The following is a 21,046-nucleotide window of genomic DNA, read 5'->3' on the forward strand; positions in this document are numbered from 1 at the left end:
TCTATTCCCACTTCAGCCAAAGATAAAGCTAATCTGTTAGCATCTTATTTTTCTTCCAACTCATATATTGATGTTCTTGGTAAACCACCTCCCACCATTCCCAGTGCACTCCATTCAATGCCTCCTATGATCTTCCATCAAAATAATGTCAGAAGGATTTTGATCAATCTTGATGCTAAGAAAGCTCCAGGGGGCCTGATGGTATTTCTTCATTTATTCTCAAAACTTGTGCTCCTGAACTTACTCCTGTTCTGTGTCACCTTTTCTCACTCTCTTTTTCCAAACATATTTTTTTTTTCTACTTGGAAATTTGCTCATATCACAAAGTCACAAAGGAACTGGACGCAAAGAATAACTTTGATATCATATATTTGGATTTTAGAAAAGCCTTTTATACTGTTGCACATGGAAGACTGCTGCACAAATTGAAGCAGTGTGGCATTGGAGGCAAATTGCTGCTATGGATAAAGGGATGGTTGAGTGGGAGAAGACAGTGGTATTCAATGGACACTGCTCTTTGTGGACTGATGTTATTAGTGGAGTCCGTCAGGGTTCAGTGTTGCGTCCATTGTTGTTTTCTGTATTTATGAATGATATTGATGATGGTATATCAGGCTTAATGTCCAAGTTTTCAGACGATACGAAGGCTGGCAGGGTTGTTAATGACACTAATGACAGTATACTGCTGCAGCAGGATCTAGAAAAGTTGAGCAGATGGGCTCTGAGGTGGCAAATGAAGTTTAACATTGACAAATGTAAAGTACTACATGTGGGAAGCAGTAATCCCAGAGTAACGTATCAACTCTGTGGTACCACACTGACAGTTTGGTTTTGGTTTTATTGGCGCATTAGCTACTAAGGCTATAATGCGCCACCACACTGACAGTGGTAGAGAATGAAAATTACCTGTTGGTAATTGTGCAGGCAGATATGAAGTTTTCTGAGCAGTGCAGCCGGTCTGCAAGAGTAGCTCATGATGTCTTGTCAATGATATATAGGATTTTTCTAGAAGGGATAAGGAGGTGATTATCCCCTTGTATAAAGGAATGGTCAGGTCACACCTTGAGTACTGTATACACGTCTGGAGGCCTTATTTTAAGAAGGATGTAGAGCTGTTGGAACGAGTACAGAGAAGGTCAACAAGATTAGTGAATGGAACAAAGGTTTGCTCTTACGAAGAAAGGCTTAAGTTTTGCAAATTACAATGTCTGGAGACTAGGCACCTGCGAGGTGATCTGATTGAGTTGTATAAAGCCTTGAATGGTTTGAGCATGCTCAATGCGGATGGGATTCTTCCTCTTGCTCAGAATAATCACCTGAGAGGACATAAATTCAAATTAAGCAAAGACAGTTGTAGGATAGATGTGTGGAAGTTTGCCTTTAGCCAGCGGGTGGTTGATTGCTGGAACAAACTTCCATCTGTCTTTGTAGAAGTTGATAGCTTAAATAGATTCAAGGCAGAGCTTGACAAACATTTGGAGCGGGTGGATGGGTGAAATAAGGGTTTTTTTTTTTTTTTTTTTGTCTGATGCTATATAAGCTTGCTTTCTTGCATCATGTGCCTTTGCTAATGCATATCCTGCCAGTTCCTAAAAAGGGTGACAAATCCCTCCCATGCAATTATCGTCCTATTGCACTTACTTCGACTCTTTCTAAAGTAATGGAGAAATCAATTAACTGCCAACTGTTAAACTAGAAACCCTCCATCTGATCAACGATCGCCAGTATGAATTCCGTCAGAGTCCACTGGTGATATTCCAACTTATGTTACCCATCTATGTTCAAATTCAATGGAAACGTTTGGTGAAACTCAAGCAATTGCACTTGACATTCCAAAGGCTTTTGATCATGTTTGGTATAAAGGTCTTCAAAATAAGCTTCCATCTTATAGTTTGCTTACCAACTGTTTTTAGTAATTGGGTATCCAGTTTTCTCTTTGACCTGCTCACTGTGGGTAATGGTAGTTGGCTCTCTGTCTTCTAACTTCTCCGCCAATGCTGGTGTTCCCCAAGGTTCAGTTCTTTCTCCCACTCTTTTCCTCTTGTATATTAATGACCTTCCATTGACTGAAAATTGCATTCCATTCCACATTGCATTCCACTTTCCGGTTTGAGAAACATTGCTCTGCACAAACAGCTTCAACTTCTTGAATATCCAATTCCTTAAATGCTGTCCAGTGGGGCAAAGATAACTTAGTTGATTTAAATCCTTCTAAAACTCAGTTATGTCTTATATTTTGCAAAAGGATTCTTCTCTTTCTATGGTCATTTTCTACGACACTCCTGATTTCCTGGCAAGATCATATATCTCTGTTGGGGATTACCCTTATTTCTAATCTCTCTTGGCATAAGCACATTACAAATATTGCTTCCTCTGCATCTAAAAAACTGGGTTTTCTCTTTCGCTCTCAGGATTACTCTTCTTCCAAACAGCTGTTCACTCTGTACAAATTGCAAATCCACCCCTCCACATCTGTGGCAGTGTCCCCAAAACCACTCTCAGGCTTCTAGATTCTATTCAAAAGAGGGCAGCTAGATTAATTAATGATTCATCTCTAACAGAGTCTCTCCACGCTCTGTGTCACAGACATTCTGTTTCTGTTGTATGCCTTTTCCATAGATACTTCCATGGACACTATTCTTCTGAATTGGCTTCTTTAATTCCTGCTCTCTCTTCCAAAGCAGTCTGAACACATGCTGCATCCAGTCAACATCCTTTTACTGTCCAGCTTCAAACTCACAGAACCAACTTTTCTTCTTTCCCATTTATTCAATTCAACTTCTGTTTTCTGGAACAACCTTCCTTCATACATATTTCCTGAAAATTACAATCTACAGAAGTTCAAGTGTAATGTTAACAAATATCTCTTTCATCATCTCAACCTTTACCATATGCACAGTACTTAGTACTATAAGCAAGTTATACGATAGTAATAGTAGTAATAGCCACAGTGTGTGGAAGCAACAGGCTGCAATCAGTGACTGACTGAAAAGTTTATACAGACATAATTATGTCTGCATGATTTTTTAATGAGTAAATTTTGTCTGTATGATCTTATCATACAGACATCCTATCATAACCCCTGGCATTGTGCCGTGAAGGGTATTGTAGGGTCATGGTACCTGCGTGTACCGGTAAACTTTTACAATAAAAATCTTCTAATCTAGTATATAAGCAAGTAATAATGTAATGTTATTGCCATTGCACAGCAACAATTAGATATTACACACATTTATTAAGTTTGTATAGTTATAAATATAATGACTATTGAGTTCTTTGTAGCTAGATGAATATTGAGTTCTTTGTAGCTAGCTAATGACAGTTGGCCTAGGATTGTATTAGTAGCTTATTGGTGCCTATATATGTATCAGTATCATTAAATATAAGTATAAACATCACTACTACTAAATAGAGCAAATTTGGCAGAAATGAGCAAAAATGAGTAAAAATCTATTCCTCCTACTAGCATATGGACAATGTCCATATGCTAATGGAAAGTCTGTATAGGAATAATAGATTTACTACTTTTTGCTAATGCAGTTACCAATTATTCCCATTTAAAGAATTATTCTAAAGATTTATGTCACCATTGTATTCCCCTTAGGAAATTAAAATCTTTTCCTTGACCGTAATTAGGCAGTTGTAGCCGAGTGGTCAGCAACGAGGGTGCATAAATACATGTGCCTTGAATGACCAGGGTTTCAAGCCCATGTCTGCTAAATAGGGTGCTGTTTCTTGTATTCTCTCTCTGCCTTGTGAACTCCTCTGATCGTGTGGTCATCCTGGAGTATAAACAGAATGTTATTCTCACTTTGACATATCTAACATGTAAATGTATTTATTCCTTTTTTAATTATGCTTTGAGTCAAAATATTAGGGTAAACCACATATGGGCAACCCCCGGCCTGCGGGCCGTATCCGGCCCTCTACTTCTTTTGATCCGGCCCTAATCTATTTCAGTGAAGTTTGTCTGATTCGTGGTGGGAGAAAACATGGTGTGTTCTACTAACTTACATTAAGCTGACGTCATATGACTTGCGCAAAACACACCATGTTTTCTCCCACCAAGGTCTCTTTTTCACTTTGACTAGCGACGTGTGTGAACGTGTTACAACGTAACACCGTGCCTGGATTGATGTTGTGTTCTGTTCAGTGCCTGCGGTGTAGAAGACAGTTTGTTTGACAGTTCTGAATATCGCTTATAAATTTGGGACAATGTCAGGGGTTATGTCAAAAAAAAAAAAAGAAAAGTAGATGCAGAGAACTGTCAATTTCAAGACAACTGGACAGAGGATTATTATTTTATTCTGAATAAAGGATTTCCTGTATGTTTGCTGTGCAAGGAATCCGTATCTGTCAACAAAGAATACAACTTGAAAAGACACTTTACTTTGAGACATGCGGATCACCAAAAAATTGATGGACAACTATGAAAAGATGAAATATAGAAGTTGAAGAACTTGGATACCCAGCAGCAAATGTTCAACAAGCAAAGAACGCAGCACCACAGCATTGTCAAAGCCAGCTTTGTGGTAAGCGAAAAAATTGCTAAGCATTCTAAGTCATTTGGTGACTTAGAATTTATCAAAGAATGTCTGCTGGATGTTGCAAGTATAATATGTCCTGTAAAGAAAAAAGACTTCGAGAATATTTGTTTGTTGAGACATACTGTTGTCCGATGGATAGAAATTATGACTGATGATATCAAAAAAAGTTTAAAAGAGAAGATTGCTAGATTGAAAGCATTTTCAATTGCTTTGGATGACAGCACCGATGCCTCCGATACAGCACAACTAGCAATATTTCTTCGAGGAGTTGATGCGGATTTCAACATCACAGAAGAATTATTGGCGCTTCGGCCGTTAAAAGGAACAACTACTGGTGAGGATATATTTGAAACAGTCAACACAGTCTTCGAGAGATTTGGGCTTAAATGGAGTTCACTATCTGGCATATGCACTGATGGAGTCCCTGCGATGGTTGGTGCACTGAAGGGATTTATTGGAATAGTTCATGAAAGAGCAATAGAACTACAGATCCATACTGGAAAATTTAACAAATTTTCACTGCATTATCCACCAACAAAATCTGTGTGCAAAATCAATTAAATTCACAAATGTTATGGAAGTTGTAGTAGCCAGTATTAACTTTATTAAGTCACGTGCACTTAATCACCGCCAATTTAAGGAGTATTTGGCAGACCTATTTTCGGATTATGAAGATGTCTTATTATTATGAAGTGAGGTGGTTGAGTAAAGGTAAAATGTTAAAACGATTTTATGATCTGAACAAGACATTGCAGATTTTATGGACATAAAAGGAAACACAATTAACCAAGTAAAGGATGATGAGTGGGTGTGTGAATTAGCATTTCTTGTAGATGTCACTGGATACCTAAATGAACTGAATCTCAAATTGCAAAAACAAGGACAATTGGTTCATGAACTGCATGGACATGTCAAAGCTTTTTGTAATAAACTAAGATTGTTGGAAAGTCAGATAAGAGCTAAAAATTGTTATTTTCCTACTCTAGCAACTCATAAAAATATCCCTTATAATTGTTATGGAGAAGAACTGAGGCCACTAATAGAGCAATTTGATACAAGGTTTGCCGACTTCCAAAACAAAGACTCCACATTCATTATATTTGCTTGTCCGATGGATGCTGATGTAAATAATGTGCCAGAAAACTTACAGATGGAACTTATTGAGCTTCAGGCAGATTTAGTGCTAAAATCACAATTTAACAACATTGCTTTGATGGATTTTTATAAATTTTATTTGGTGGAAGAAAAATATACAAATTTACGTGCCTTTTCAAGAAAAATCATTTGTCTTTTTGGCTGCACATATATGTGTGAACAGTTTCTTTTTCGAGGATGAAATACAAATCAAAAATTCGGACAAGAATAACGGACGAAAACCTCAAATTCTATGCTATTATCCTTAAGTAATATTAACGTCAATATTGATAGTCTCGTAATTCAAGGCCAATCTTCACATTAAATTGTTACGTTGTTTATTATATTATAAAATTTATGTAGAGCTTTATACCAAAGAATTATATTATAAATAAATGAAATATGAAGTAGCAACTTGTTTTAATTCATTTAATATTAATTTATTTTATTTAATAATTTGGTCCGGCCCTTGACTTGGAGACAGAATGATAATTTGGCCTCTGAACTAGGAAAGGTTGCCCATGCCTGGTGTAAACAATAAATTTATGGTTGGACACGAATAGATAAATAATAAACAGTAGTAATATGCTGTGGGTGCCAGTTTGTTAATGTTTTAGAAGTTTTTGGAGAATAAATGGAACTACTTGGCAGCTGAAACTATATGCATACCTGCCAACTTTTCTTATTTTCCCACAATATTAAATTTTTCCCAGAAATATAAAACTTAACGATGTATACAAAACTATAAAAAGTGCAGTTTTGTGGAAAGCTTGCTTTTTTTTTTTTTCTTTTCTCCCACAAATTTCAGTCAACTTTGTTATGCTTTAAGCATGACTTTAATTTATCGATATTGAATACAAGCTTAAAAGCCACTATTAATTAATTAGGTCTGCTTATGTTTAGTGTAACATAAACTAGCATATGAACTATATCTTTTTTTCTTCTTTTTTTTTTTTTGTATATGCATCTCATTTTCAATGATTTGTACCTTTTGTATACATTTTCATTTTTCTAAAATGTTCCACCTAATTACAGTATGCCCTTGGTAATTGATATCAGATTATTTTAAATGTGATGTATTTCATATTCTAAAGTTGCCATCATTCCAGACTAATGATGTTGAGTTTTATATCCATTTTAGTACAGATAATTCAAAATACATCTGCAGTGAAACTTCATGTCTGAATTGGGTCCAGTGACTTGCGAATCGCTTGTCTAATTCGAAAAGACTGCTGAAGCCAACTACAATCAAACTTCGTTATAATGAAAACTTGTCATTGCATAGTATATTTATGTCGCCTTTAAATTTTATATTTCTGCTCGCTTCCTTCAGTATTGAATATGAAATCACCGAGAATTTACGTACCTCTGACTCATGCTACAAGCACCCATATAGTACATTTCGTTCACACCACTGAAACCAAAAAATACATTGCAATTGCTAATGATACAAAATAAGTGATTTTCTAGTGCAGGTAACTTGATTCATTGTTATTCTCTCGTATACTAAGTGTATATATGCAGTGAGTTAAAAAAAAAAAAAAAAAAAAAAAAGTGCTTCAGAGAAAAATTATTTAGCATTGGAGGATTTAAAAAAAAAAAACATATTCTTAAAGAATTTGTAACAAAGTATGTGCAGTCTTTCTTAGTATTCTCATAACAAAGATAATCAAGTTTAGTTTCTTCTGCCATATTTTAGTTATTCAGTACAATGTACATGAACTGGAGTTATACATTAAAACAGCTGCTGTTCTGTTTATTATGCATAATTGACTTAATACCTTGGACTGAGGAGAGGTCCCCTGGACTGCAAGTGTGCAAATGTATCCCCAATTCACAAAAAGTGACACAAGTAACTATAGACCTGTTAGTTTAACTTATGTTCTGGGGAAAATAATGGAGTCACTGGTTAAAGAAACATTGCAGGATCATCTAGACAAGACTGCAATAATAGTTAAGATACAGCATAGGTTTGTTAAAGGGAGGTCTTGTGTGACAAATTTGATTGGATACTACAATATGGTCACAAAGTAACTGGATGCAAAAAATAATTTTGATATCAAATACTTGGATTTGAGGAAAGCTTTTGATACTGTGACACATGGAAGACTACTGTACAAATTGGAGTGGTATGGTATTAAGGGTAAGTTGCTACAATTGGATAAAAGGATGGTTCGGTGGGAGAAGACAGAGAGTGGTTATCATTGGGCACTGCTCTTCATGGACTAATTTTATTAGTGGAGTCCCCCAGGGTTCTGTGTTGGGCCCATTGTTGTTTTCGGTATTTATTAATGATATCGATGAAAGTATATCTGAGTTAACGTCTAAGTTTGCAGATGATACGAAGTTTAGTAGTAGGATTGTTAATGACAGTAATGATAGTACGTTACTGCAACAGGATCTGTAAAAGTTGAGCAGATGGGCTAAGAGGTGGCAACTGAAATTTAACATTGACAAATGTAAAGTACTGTATATGGGTAGCAGCAGTGCTTTTTTTTTTTTTTTGTAAAAAAAACAAGTGCCGGTACTCATTGTTTGCTATCAGGAAAAATTCTAAATTAAAAAATTATTCTAAAAAATTATTTCTTGATATTGTTACTTTATGTTAGTAATGTTTTTGGAATAAGAACAACAGAGTATATTAACACCCAGTTTATTAAGCATAAATTTATTATTCAAGTATATAAAAAAATAAGTAAAATGTGTAAAATATAAGTAGTAAGTAAAAATTAGTAAAAAAATTTCATAATAAAATTTTTATAGAATATTCCAAACTTTTATTGAGTTCTCATCCAACACATTATGCCCACTCACTTCTTTTCTTATTATTTGTTTCGGTTGCTGAATGACGTTTCCGAAGCAGCCACAAATTAACATATTTGCTGAATCGAAGTGTGTCAACAGTGGGCTTACAATTTTAAGAAATAGTAGTGAAGAAATTTTTGTTGTCATCAGTGAAGCTCTGGTTGGGCCGACGATCAGATTCATTTGTGAAAATCCTCGTTCACATTCACTTGATGAAATTGGTATTGTACTCAAAGCATTCATCATATGCTCTTTGATTTTTCCGAAACCATATTTTTGATTAGATATTCTCGAAATCCACGAATTCTATCTCTTTCATTTAACTGAAGCCTAATTGACAATTTTCTAACTTCATACTCACCAAATGCCAACATTTCATGTTTAGAAGTTTTAATACCTTCATTGTCCTCATTTTCCTTCTCTTGCCATCGATATTGTCACTAGTTCTTAAATTAAAATTTTTTTTTTTTTGTTTTTTAACTGTCCAAAATGTCATTGTCATTTGGATATTCAGCTACAGTGACTACAGTTTGGATATTCAGCTACAGAAACAGAAATAGGGAAAATTTATGGAAAAATGTGGATAATGCACTTCCGCGAAACAATAGATGATTATTTGTTGGGTTAAAAGAAAATCACTCTCTCCTAATTCTTGAACAGGGCACTTGCAGTTGGTTCACAGTGGTGTCCAACCTATGGCCCATGCAGAAAGTGAATACAGTGTACCGCATTTTAAATTTTACTAATTACCAAAAAAATTCTCATTAAGTGTCTTGTTTGGTGAATGTAATCATGTATTGTACTTAATAAAATTTTCGAATATTTTCAATTTTAGGTGTATCATTATTTTTATTTATTCACCTTATATTCATCTTAAGCAGTGATCCTTTCAGGTTGTAAATTTTCTCAAGTGAGCATTTAAAGGCAAAAGTAAGGTGTTTTTTGAAAAGCAAAAGAAAGTCATATTTTTATAATTTTAATAAATTGTTAAAAATAAATTAGTGACATAGATTTGTTACACATAAAAGTATTGGGAATTTGCATTTTTTTTATATAGCCTGAAAATAAAAAACAGTAACATGAAAATAGAAACTTCCTTTTACATGTAACACACTAATTTTTCTTGAATCACTCAGTGCGACCCCCGATAGAATTCTAAATTTGAATATGGCCCCTATATGGGAAAAGGTTGGACCTTACTGCAGTAGAAGGCGAGCCCCAGAGTCCATTGGGAATACCCCTTGATTTGCTCACTGTTGACTAACCCGACTGGTGGTTGGATAGGTTTTACCAGGTATCCCTAATTTGTGGAATGGTAATCCCTTCAGCTCTCTCAATTCTTGCTTAGCAGCACCGCTAATTTCTTAAATTGCCTGAAGGCCAGAAGTGCGTACCCAGTTAAGTCTCTCCTAAGCTATTCATTATATGAAAATTTTCTTTGCTCAACGGAAACTGTTTTAAATGTAATTTCCAAGTGGAATTAAAAAAAAAAATGCTGTAAAAGAAGTTCGTTAAACAGAAGTCCGACTGAGTAATTCAGAATTCTAAAAATGGTTATAAAGTTTTATATAGAAAATAGCTTAACGATAGACAGTGAAAAATGCAAATTTAGTTAAATAACTTTAAGCTTATTTGAATAATAGGTAAACACGTGACAAAATTTATGGAATATTACAAATTTCAAAGTGTACTGCATCCAAATGTCACAAGTCACTGTTAATAAAGGTGCTGGTAGGCCATACCATTGCGTACCGTCCCGAAAAAAAAAAAAGCACTGGGTAGTACTAATCCCTTGAGTACTGTATACAGGTCTGGAGGCCTCATTTTAGGAAAGATGTAGAGCTGCTGGAATGAGTTCTGTAAATTGCAGATTCTGGAAACTAGACCCATCAGCACTGAGCTCGCTCAGTGCTGATGGGTTTCTTCCTCTTGCTCAGATTACTCACCTGAAGGGGTGTAAATTCAAATTGAGGAAAGGCAATTGTAGAATAGATGTGCAGAAATTTGTCTTTAACTAGCGGGTGGTTGATAGTTGGAACAAACTTCCATCTGTTTTAGTGGAGGTCAACAACTTAAATAAGTTTAAGGCAGGCATAGACAAACATTTTGAGTGAATTGGGTGGGTGAAATGGGAAGGGGTTTTTTTTTGGCTGATGCTATATAAGCTTGCTTTCTTGCATCATATGCCTCTACTAATGCTAATTCTTGTGTTTCAACTTCCATAAGTCATAGTAGGCAGTATACATTGGTTCATTATTTTACATTTCAAACAAATTGGGATATTGCTTATCAGTATGTGACTATATTTCCTGAATGCTATTCATCCAGAATTTATTATTCTCTTGACTTCCAGCCATTTATCATTATTACAGTTAATGATTTGACCAAGATAAGTATATGAATCCACCTTTCAATTTCTGTGCTCCTTCAATGATTATATCCTTTCCTGTGGCATACTTCTTCATCATTACTTTTTTTTAACCATATTCATCTTTAGTCTGAAATCCTTACTAACTCTGCATAGCTGATTAAGATTTACCTCTAATTCTTCGGGATTATGGCTTATGATGACAATGTCATCTGCAAGTCATAAATGGTTTAGATACTCTCCATTCACTTTAACTCCTTTCTGCAACCAGTCTAATCTTCTGAAAGCTTCTTCCTTGAAGAAGAAAGCTTCTGAAAGGTAGCAGTAAACAATTTCAGAGATAGTGTCTCCTTGTCGAACTCCTTTCTCAATTTTAAATTTGCTATTGTCTTGTCTTGTCTAGTCTAGTCTAGTCTAGTCTAATAAAGGAGGTAGCATTCTCATATATTTTCTTCAAAATCGTAATGTATGGTATGTCTGTTTCCAGTGCCTGAACCATTACCTTATGTTGTGTGGAGTCAAATGCCTTTTCATAATCCACAAATGCCAGGCATAATGGTGTTTTATATTCATTTGCTTTCTCCATTAGCTGTGATATTAAGTGAAGATGATCCAGAGTTGAGAATCCTGTCCTAAAGAAAGCTTCCCTTCCTCAAAGTAGCCACTTGTGGATGTGCGTGGTGAAGCATCCAGTTAGTTGTTGTTTACGCCATTTACTCGTGTTGGAAATTTATTACGCTAACATTTTTTATTAATTGTGCTATTAATGATAGCAATGTGCAGTTTTTGCCAATTCACTAGACAGTGTGTTACGTTATTAATAAAGTTTTTAATTTAATATAATAAAAAGATGCCATGTCTGGTAAAAGAAGCTCAATGAATCCTATGCAAATGAAAGTATGGAAAAGGCACGTCGATCTATCACATTGGAAAATAAGATGAAGGTTACTCGAGGATGGAAGCTGGTGAAAGCTGTCCTAATTTGTGTAGGGCCATGAATATGTCTCCATTGTAGGTAGTCAATGGAGACATGAATATGTCTCCATTGACTACTTACAATTATGAAGAATGCTGATAAAATAAAACAATTGATGCAAATTGCTATCTGAGTAAGTGCTACCCAAGTTTGTTACAACAGAAGTAAACATTTTAGAAAAAATGGAGCAATTTCTGATACTTTGGGTCAGTGATTTGAACCAAAAAAAAAAAAACATTCCCTTGACTCAAGCTGTTATAACCGAAAAGGCTAAGTCAATTTTGAAGAAGAAAGGAGGTCAGTGCAATGAAATATTTTTGGCTACCAAGGGCTGGTTCATGAGATTTAAAGCTAGAACCAAATGCAGAAGTGTGAAAATTACCGGCCAGGCCGCAAGTATATATGCTGAAGTGGCTGCCGCATTCCCTACAGAGTTTCAGAACATAGTAGAGGAGGATTAATATCCTTCAGATCTCATCTTCACTGTTGATGAAACAGGTCTTTATTGGAAAAAGTTTCCCTCAAGAACTTTTATTAACCATGAAGAAAAGTCAGCTCCTGGGTTTAAAGTATCAAAGGACAGGCTGATACTTTTGTTGGGAGCAAATGTGTCAGGCAATTTAAAATTGAAGCCAGTGTTGGTATCACTCTGAAACACCTTGTTATGAAAAGCGTAAACAAAGCCACGTTGCCTGTGTACTGGAAGTCAAACTAGAAGTCTTGGTTGACATAGGGCTTCTTGGATTGGTACACTAACTATTTTTGCCTTACTGTTCTCAAATTCTTCAATGACAAAAATTTACCAACCAAGGCTATTCTTCTTTTGGACAATGCCCCTGGACATCTTACAAATCTGGGTTAAGAATGCCTCTTAAAGTTAATGTTAACTACATGCCCCTAATACAACATCAGTTTTGCAAACAATGGACCAGAGAACAATAGCCACCTTTAAAGCTTATTACCTATGCCAAATATTTACAGAAATGGTAAAAGCTTTAGACATATCCAATGTTACCACCAGAGAATATTGACGGTCATTTGATATCTTAAAATGACATCACTCACATTAACACAGCCTGGCAAGAAGTGACTGTCAATTGTTTAAATGGAGTGTGGCATAAACTTCTCCCAGATTTCATGCATGACTTCAAGAGGATTTAGAACCACAACAGAATGTTGTAGAAGACATCAGCAGGCTGACACAAGAGGCAGGGTTAGACGTTACAGTTGAAGATGTAACTGAGCTCTTGAAAAGTAATGCAGAGACTCTTTCAAATGAAAACCTTGAAGAGTTAGCTGCAGAACTTAGCCATTAGCAGGAGGAAGAGAAAGAAGAAGACCCTCCTCCAAAAATTATGAAGACCAGTGATCTACAACATATTCGTGCAAGTGTAATTCCCTTGCTAATGAGTTCTGTGACATTGATCACGACTGGGAGAGGAGTGCCATAGTTAAAAGGGGTGTCATATCAACCCATAGTCCTAATTTTGAAATTCTTAAAGAAAGGAGGACAAAATCCAGGCAATCAACACTTGCTTCTTTTTTCAAAAAGGCAACCTCCTCAACCAGGGCCTTCAGCAGAAGATCCTCAACCAGGACCTTCAAAACCAACTAAAACTTTGGCATTATGCCACTGTCAAAATGTTTTATGTATATTACTGTATTCATTTATTATTATTTTTTTATTATATATACTGTATTTATGTAGTTTAAAAATAAAACACTTTTTTTAATTAAAAAAAGTTTATTTCTGAGTTTTAAATACTCCAGTATGAAAAGGGTAAGTAAAATTTTTGGTGCCCGGAACCTAACCCTGTGATTTCCCTTTTGACTCCATTATATAAAGGGTTCCATTTACACCTGTCCCAGGTGCCTCCGTAGCCAGGTGGGAAGGAGCAGCAGTGCGTAGCACATGCTTCTTGATTAGACCGGGGTTCGAGCCAGTCACCACCAAATACGGAGGATGTGGAAAGGTTAGGGAATGACCACTGCACCGGAGCAATATGGCCTTAGTTGCTAATGCTCCTAAAAACCAAATAACAACAACAACTACACCTGTCTCCCCCCAGAAATCTAACCCCATTGTAATCGAGGGCTACCTGTACTAATACATAATGTACTGTGCCATTTCTCCCTGTTCAACAGTTTATGGACTTTTTTTTTTTTTATTTGTGTATATTTGTCATTTCTTTCTGCATTGCCTCCGTTTTTTCCTTCTAAATTTCAGCTCTGTATGTTTAGCATTTTCTGTCAATGGGCCCTGAGAGTGATGCAATATAACAATTTTAGGAATGAATTTCATCAAATCTGTAGGAGCCTCCTATATAGTTGGTTTCTACAGAGGTGGGCTCTGTGGAACATTTCTTTATGAAAGTTTGAAGTTTTATAAAAATTAAATTAAAATTCATTCATAAGTGTTTTTACTTATTAATTTCTTATTTTGACTTGATTTTCCAGCTTTAGAGTAAAGTTATTATTAAAGTTCAACCCAAAATTTTAAAAAAAATTAAAAATAATTCATAATAAAATTCCCAAAATATGGTTAAAAAATAAACTCATCTTTACCTTTTTTTGAAGCAATACTGTCTTCTATAATTATTTATTTATTACTTAATTTGATTTTATGAACTACTGAATCTGAATTATTACAATTTGAGCATTTGTAAGCCAAACTTGGACAGTAATGGTTGATAGGTACTGTGTCCTACTCTGATTTTCAAAACTAGTTCTGTGATGCCATATATTAAAACTGTCTGGTATTAGTAGGAAATAAATAAGAATTGGCAGCATATACTGAGCAAATTTGAAAGCAATTCTCATAAAGGCTGCTGTATTATTTGAAATGTACTTGAAGTGACCTTGTAAAAATGTAGATCTATGTATGTATCCTTGAAAAGATTAATTATGATCACCCTTTAATATACCTACATCTGTTACAGTTTTTTATTTTTGTTTTATGTTTTTCCCCTTCTATTAGTTCCAAAACATGCTCGCCAGTGTAATGCTGTAGCGTGGAATCCAACTGAATGCAATTTGGTATGAACATCTTACTTTCTGTATTAAATATTAAGCATTATTATTTAAATTAAGTACAGTAGATCATTGAATATCTGCTGCTTATTATAGGTGAGGCAACAGTTTAGCAAATGATCAGTTTTCAGGTTACCAAGCTAGCAACCAATGTAAAAAGAGTTGCAGAAAAGTTTTTGATAGCTTCAAGAGGCACTGTTAGCGACATTTTACTGAACACATACAAACATCATATGATAAACCAAATTAATTGGGGTATCACTCGAACAAATGATGCACTGTGACTAAAATCATTAGTGTGCCAAAATATTTAACAACTTACTGTGTCTGCTTAATTCTAACTCTCACCAAGCAGGACTTTTCGCTCCTGTGATCAGAATCATACAGTCGTATATTAGTCCTCAGGTTAGTTTTGCAGTTGTATCAGCTTAGACAAATGCTATCACAGTAAATAAGTAAAAATGCAGATACAGTAATTGAAAAAATATGTATACATATTTTTTTTTTTTTTTTACATTAAAATACAGGAGAGCCCATTTAAGATCTTTTCCCTCCTAAGAAGTCTGTTCCTGAAAAATGTACATTCGCTTAATGTACTTTTTATGTCCTATTTGACATTTTACTTGAATAATTACTTCATTGGTCCATACGTTGATGACTGACACATTCTGATATGTTCCTATGAATGATAGCTGGACATATGTCTCTTTTCTCTTCTGTCTTTACAACTGAAGTATATATTAAAATAGGAAGAAAAAAAAAACCACCCTACTTCAATCAACAGTGTTAACACTGAGGGGGACAGATAAAAAGTATAGGGTACTCTTTAATCAAAAAAGGAGGTTCTGTACCTTCATAGTGAATTTCCTCAGTATTTTTCTGTTTTAAATAATCAGCATTGTTTGTTTGAATTTGGAATTTTCCCCAACATTATGACTTGCTTCAGTAATGGGGCTACTTCAAATAACTTTTTCCTTCTGAGCTAGGATGTACTATTTGAAGTGATGCAATACCAGGGCAACTTGTTGGGAAGGTGCTAGTGTTCTATGTAAGAGATAGCTATATATCATTTAGAGAAGAAGAAACCTGTTGTTTTTTGTTTTCAAATAAAAATCTCTGTTTATTCAGTAAAATTGTGTAATACTGAGATAACTTATTCAGGATGTGTTTTTTATATAAGCGGTCTTTTCTACTATTTACAGAAAAAAGTCCTCCCCCCTTCCCTAATAAAAACATTGGCATGTATTATGATACCCTAAGCCCATACTAGGAAAAGTACGTTTGAATTACCATTCACAGGTATCTCTCGAGTTGAGAGAGGTTGAGATAAGAGTTTTGACATGCATGATTTACATTCTTAGACACATTGTTTTTTGTTTTAAATATGCGATCCAACTTTATGCAGTTTACATCTACTTGAATTTGTAATCTATACTCCCCCAGAAATATTTGGGACTTTGCAAACTGTACTCTGTATATTCAAATAAAAATGCTTTAAATTGCACAAATATTTTTAGAACTACATATTTGTGTAGAAACTGCATATTTAAAAGCTCTGCCCACTACCAGCAGTTTCATGCATTTATGTGGTAATCATTTGAAAAATCAAATGTGCATTGTATCTTAAGAGACCCACATCATTAACATTAGTTGAGGCATACAATGCAAGAAAGCAAGCTTATGCAGCATCAGCCAAAAAAAAAAAAAATTCATGTCTAGCTCAGCATTAAATTTATTTAAGCTATCAACTTCCACAACAAGAGATGGAAGTCTGTTCCAGAAATCAACTACCTGCTGGCTAAAGGCAAATTTACACACCTCTATTCTACAACTGTCTTTTCTTTTTTTATATCTCTATCCCCCCCCGGTTCATAATCTTAGCAAGAGGAAGAATCTCATCAGCATTGAGCTTGCTCAACCCGTTCAAGGCCTTGTACACCTCAATCAGATCACCTTGCAGGGGCCTTGTCTCCAGTCACTGCAATTTGCAGAACTTAAGCCTTTCTTGGTAAGAGCACCCCTCTTCCTCTCATCACTATTGTTGCCCTTCTTTGTACTTGTTGTAGCAACTCTACATCCTTCCTAAATTGAGGCCTCCAGACTGACTCAAGGTGTGGCCTGAGTACAACGTATTGCCTTGTACAATGGGATAATCACCTCCTTGTCCTTGATATCAAAATTCCTATATATCATTGACAAGATGCAATGACCTGCTGTGGCAGCCCATCTGCACTGCTCAGAGAACTTCATATCTGACTGCACAATTACCTCCAGGTCTTTTTTTTTTTCATTCTCCGCTTCCCTGAGTGTAGTACCACACAGTTGGTATGTTTCTCTGTGGTTACTGCTACCCATATGCAGTACTTTGCATTTGTCAATGTTAAACTTCATGTTAAAATTATGTTTGTCACATCTCCAAAATTAGAATTGGGTGTAAAACCAGACACATGGATATAGTAAATCAAAGCCAAAGATACTAGGAGTAAATTTTCTCCAGGCACCTTTATCTTTATTCACTATATCCATGTCAGTCTTTAAGTCACTGACAAACTTAATTTCTCAATTCTGCAATGTCATGTTCTGTGGTGGAGATACTTTTAGTTCTCTGGGATTTTTCAATGCCACCTGGATAGCTTTGCTTGTGATTATTCAGCTTCCATTCTTTTCTAGACAACTATGGAACCGTGAGCCTTGATGATATGGTTATGCTAAAAAAATGTGTAGAAAAGCAATCTCAGAGTCATTATCATGTGTACAGAATGAATTTAACATCTAACTTTTATTCCATATAAATAATAATTGAAGTTTTGAAAAGTAGTATGTGTGGAATTAAATTGATGGAATCATTTTGTTGTTTGCATGAGTAAAATTAACTTTGGTAATTTGAATTTTATAGTTTTGATTGTCTCTGTATTTACTACTATTACTACTTTGCCACATGGTGCAAGGAAGCCTGAGGCTTATGCTGCACCAGCCAAAAAAAAATTCCCAAATTACCCTGAGAGAGAGAGAGAGAGAGAGAGAGAGAGAGAGAGAGAGAGAGAGAGAGAGAGAGAGAGAGAGAGAGATCACCAAGAAATAGAAGAATGATGATATCCAGCTCAGGACCCTGAGTGTGCCAAGTCCATACCTCACCACATGTGAGCCCCTTTTTGACTTTCATCCTTAAAATAAAATTCTGTAGTTATTAAAGTATTGAAAAATGGTGTTATATAGTCCAGAGTAATCTATTTCTTTAGTGTCCTCAGTTAAAATTCTTTTTCCAGCCCCCACAACTTTCACCATTTTGTTTAAATACATGTAAATACAAAGAGTAAAAAACTTTAAAAAAAAACCAAAATAAAAACTAATTGCAGAATAGAGTATTTACATGCAAATACAGTTCAGTAACATGAAACTCTTACTGGAAATCGATAGTTGTTGTTGATGCAGACAAGGATTGGGAAACATATCCACACTGTTAAAAATGTTTAAAACCATGAATTCATGCTTGTAGAATGAAATAAATCTCTGCTAGTGCCAAACGATCTCTTAAATTTGCACTTGGCATTAATGAAATCTAGAATGCATTTATCAGCATACCAACATTGTAGATTTTAGTATATTGATATCCACAACCAGGATTATAGAAAATGGGGAGGGGTGCTATCAGAGATTTTATTTTTGTCTTAGTAACAATTTGTTGCAGCAGGGGATATTAAAGTGATAAAATGCCTGATCCTGCATTTTAATCATAAAATTTTTTGATTTTCAGTTGGCAGCTGGGCTGGAAAAGAGTAGAGCAGAACATGGCATCTTAATATGGGATGTAATGAAGCCTCCATATTCGAGTAGCTCAAATGAACGACAGCCACCTACAGGACATTTTTTACCCGAATCTTCTGTGATAGGCCATAGTTTAAAGCCTGCAATAGAATTGGGTATTTAAAATTTTATATAGAACAATACTTGCTTGTTAATCCATTTATTATTTAGTAATAGAACTTTTGTGGTCTTCTAATACTGGTAAGATAAAGTTAATGCTAAAAGAATTATTGGTTTCAAAAATTAATTTATAGCTTTATAAATATTTTGACTGAGAATCTGAGAGTATGAAAAAATTAAATACTCAATAGCACTTATGAATAAATAAATATTACAGAATTGAGGACTGCCACGGGTGTGTATATTATATATCGTAATGGATGCATTACTGCTGAACCGGTGTATTTTGTATTGAGGCAATATCATTAATGACACTATTCAACAGTAACATTTCTTTAAGAGTGAATTTTAAAGGAAGAAATTTGATTTAAGGCTTTAATATTTTGTAATCATAAATTGTAAATCTGATTATCAAATAAAGTATCATTAGAGAGTTCTGCCACAATTTGACTATATAAATTGAGATGGACATTAGGAATTTGAGTTTCCTTTTTGTGTCTCTAAAATCATAAACATATAATTTGCATAGGAGGGTTCTGTTGTGTTCTAGTTGAACTTCTACTCAAATTACATGCAAATATTCCCCTGTAGGCCAACAATAAAGCAGTACAGCTGTTCAGTGGTAATACTGAGTTAATTTCACTCTCTCTCTCTCTCTCTCTCTCGTGGCCCCGAGTGCCAAGCGATATATATAGTGATCTTTATGAGTGATTTCATTCTGTTTACTTTCCAGTGCTTTTTTCATTCGCAGTTCTTTGTAAGTGGTTCTGTACTTAACAGATCTTGAGTTAGAACCCAGAAAGGAAAATCACATTTCTTTTCCTTGTATATTTATTAATTTTTACACTAACAAACTACTCCAGCCTCTTGGTCACTAGGTGACACTGCTCCTGCCTCCCCGTGGCCGGGACCTGGGAGGAAAAGTTCTCGCTCACAGGGCTAAAAGGAGCAACAGTGGACTGTGATGCATGTCCTCAACTAGAGCCGACAGGCTCTCAAAATGCTGAGACTCACAGGCACATTTTGGCCTCAGCTGCCCTTGTGCCCTTATATACCAATACACACACTTGTACAGTTGTAATACACACCATAAAGACCGTAGGATGTGGTATACCACATGAATCGGCATACTATGTTCAAAGTAGTCAGTGTATCAAACATCCCCAAAGTAACATTTTTTTTTTTTTTTTTGCAGACACCTTCCTTGGTACTTTGACTGTATGTCCTGATAGAATCTCTCCTCATTCCTTTCACTAACATCACCCAGATTTTATCTGAAGGAATGCAAGTGAGAGTGCAAGTATTAAAGCTTGATCGATTTTCTGAATCTTTATTTTTCTGTAATTTTCAATCAACTTGTCAACTTGTTCTTTGTAATATTCACTCTCAATGTTACCAAGAAAGCCATTCACTTCAAGGTGAAACAGCTGCCAGGCATTTCACACAGCATCAGTCATTTTATCTTCCAGTTCTTGTGTGGCCAGTGTCTACTTAACTTGTGGTGGACTAATAAATATGCCACCTTTCACTTGTGCATCAGGCAATTTTGGAAACTTAAATAATATGTTTTTTTAGGTGTCATTTTGAGGATCCAATGCTTTAATAAATTTCCCATCTTAATATGGAGCGGTGGAAGGAAGACTTTGTTTCTTAGAACCATGGGGTTGTTTACTACATTGTGTGCAAAACCTTGAAACTCAATTTTGGTAGACCATTCTCTTCTCCTGTAGTGCTGATCTACTGCCTTGCTGTTCCAGAGGCAGAGAAGGCAAAGGAACTTAATGAAACCACCTAGGAAACATAGAAGGATCACCAGTATCTTGAAGGCCCACAGACATCCCATTTATACTAGTCATACTTGATATTCTCTGACACATGCTTCACATTTCCATAGTCTTTTTTAATATGAACATAGTGTGCAATAGGAATTAATGAATGCATTTTCCCATTGTGAAACAACACAGCTTTCAGACATACTCAAACTCTCAATGAAAAGATGATACTTTCCTGGATTGTGACTAACACCATTTCTTCACGGAGGCTAATCAAATCAAGACAATAAAACAGGAATTCTGCATATAAAAATGTTTTTTTTTTTTTTTTTTTTTGTATGTGGAAGTCTTGCAGCTGGAATTCAATAATTCTTCCATTATTTTAAATGCAATGTCAGAAGCTCTGTATTGAATTTGCTTAGATCCAAATTCCTTACCAAATAATCCTGTTCTTGCTGACTAGGAATATGATAATTTACTTGAATGAGTA

General features: G+C 35.2%; 1 protein-coding gene across 4 annotated transcripts in view; it reads left to right on the plus strand.

The window, feature by feature from the left end:
- The window catches only part of mio (GATOR complex protein mio), a 294,475-nt gene that overhangs the window by 87,051 nt on the left and 186,378 nt on the right, over positions 1-21,046 (plus strand). For 3 of the 4 annotated variants that reach the window (XM_090384080.1, XM_090384081.1, XM_090384083.1), the window contains 2 exons: positions 14,808-14,866; positions 18,615-18,780. In XM_090384080.1, coding sequence (XP_090240206.1) covers positions 14,808-14,866; positions 18,615-18,780 — 225 coding nt within the window. Of the gene's footprint in view, positions 1-14,807; positions 14,867-17,923; positions 18,001-18,614; positions 18,781-21,046 lie in introns of those variants that run through there. The other variant, XM_090384084.1, reaches the window with a different exon arrangement.

This window comes from Mastigoproctus giganteus, chromosome 10, assembly GCF_048544385.1.
Source record: "Mastigoproctus giganteus isolate SK-2022 chromosome 10, ASM4854438v1, whole genome shotgun sequence".
NCBI classification, from domain to species: Eukaryota; Metazoa; Arthropoda; class Arachnida; order Uropygi; family Thelyphonidae; genus Mastigoproctus; species Mastigoproctus giganteus.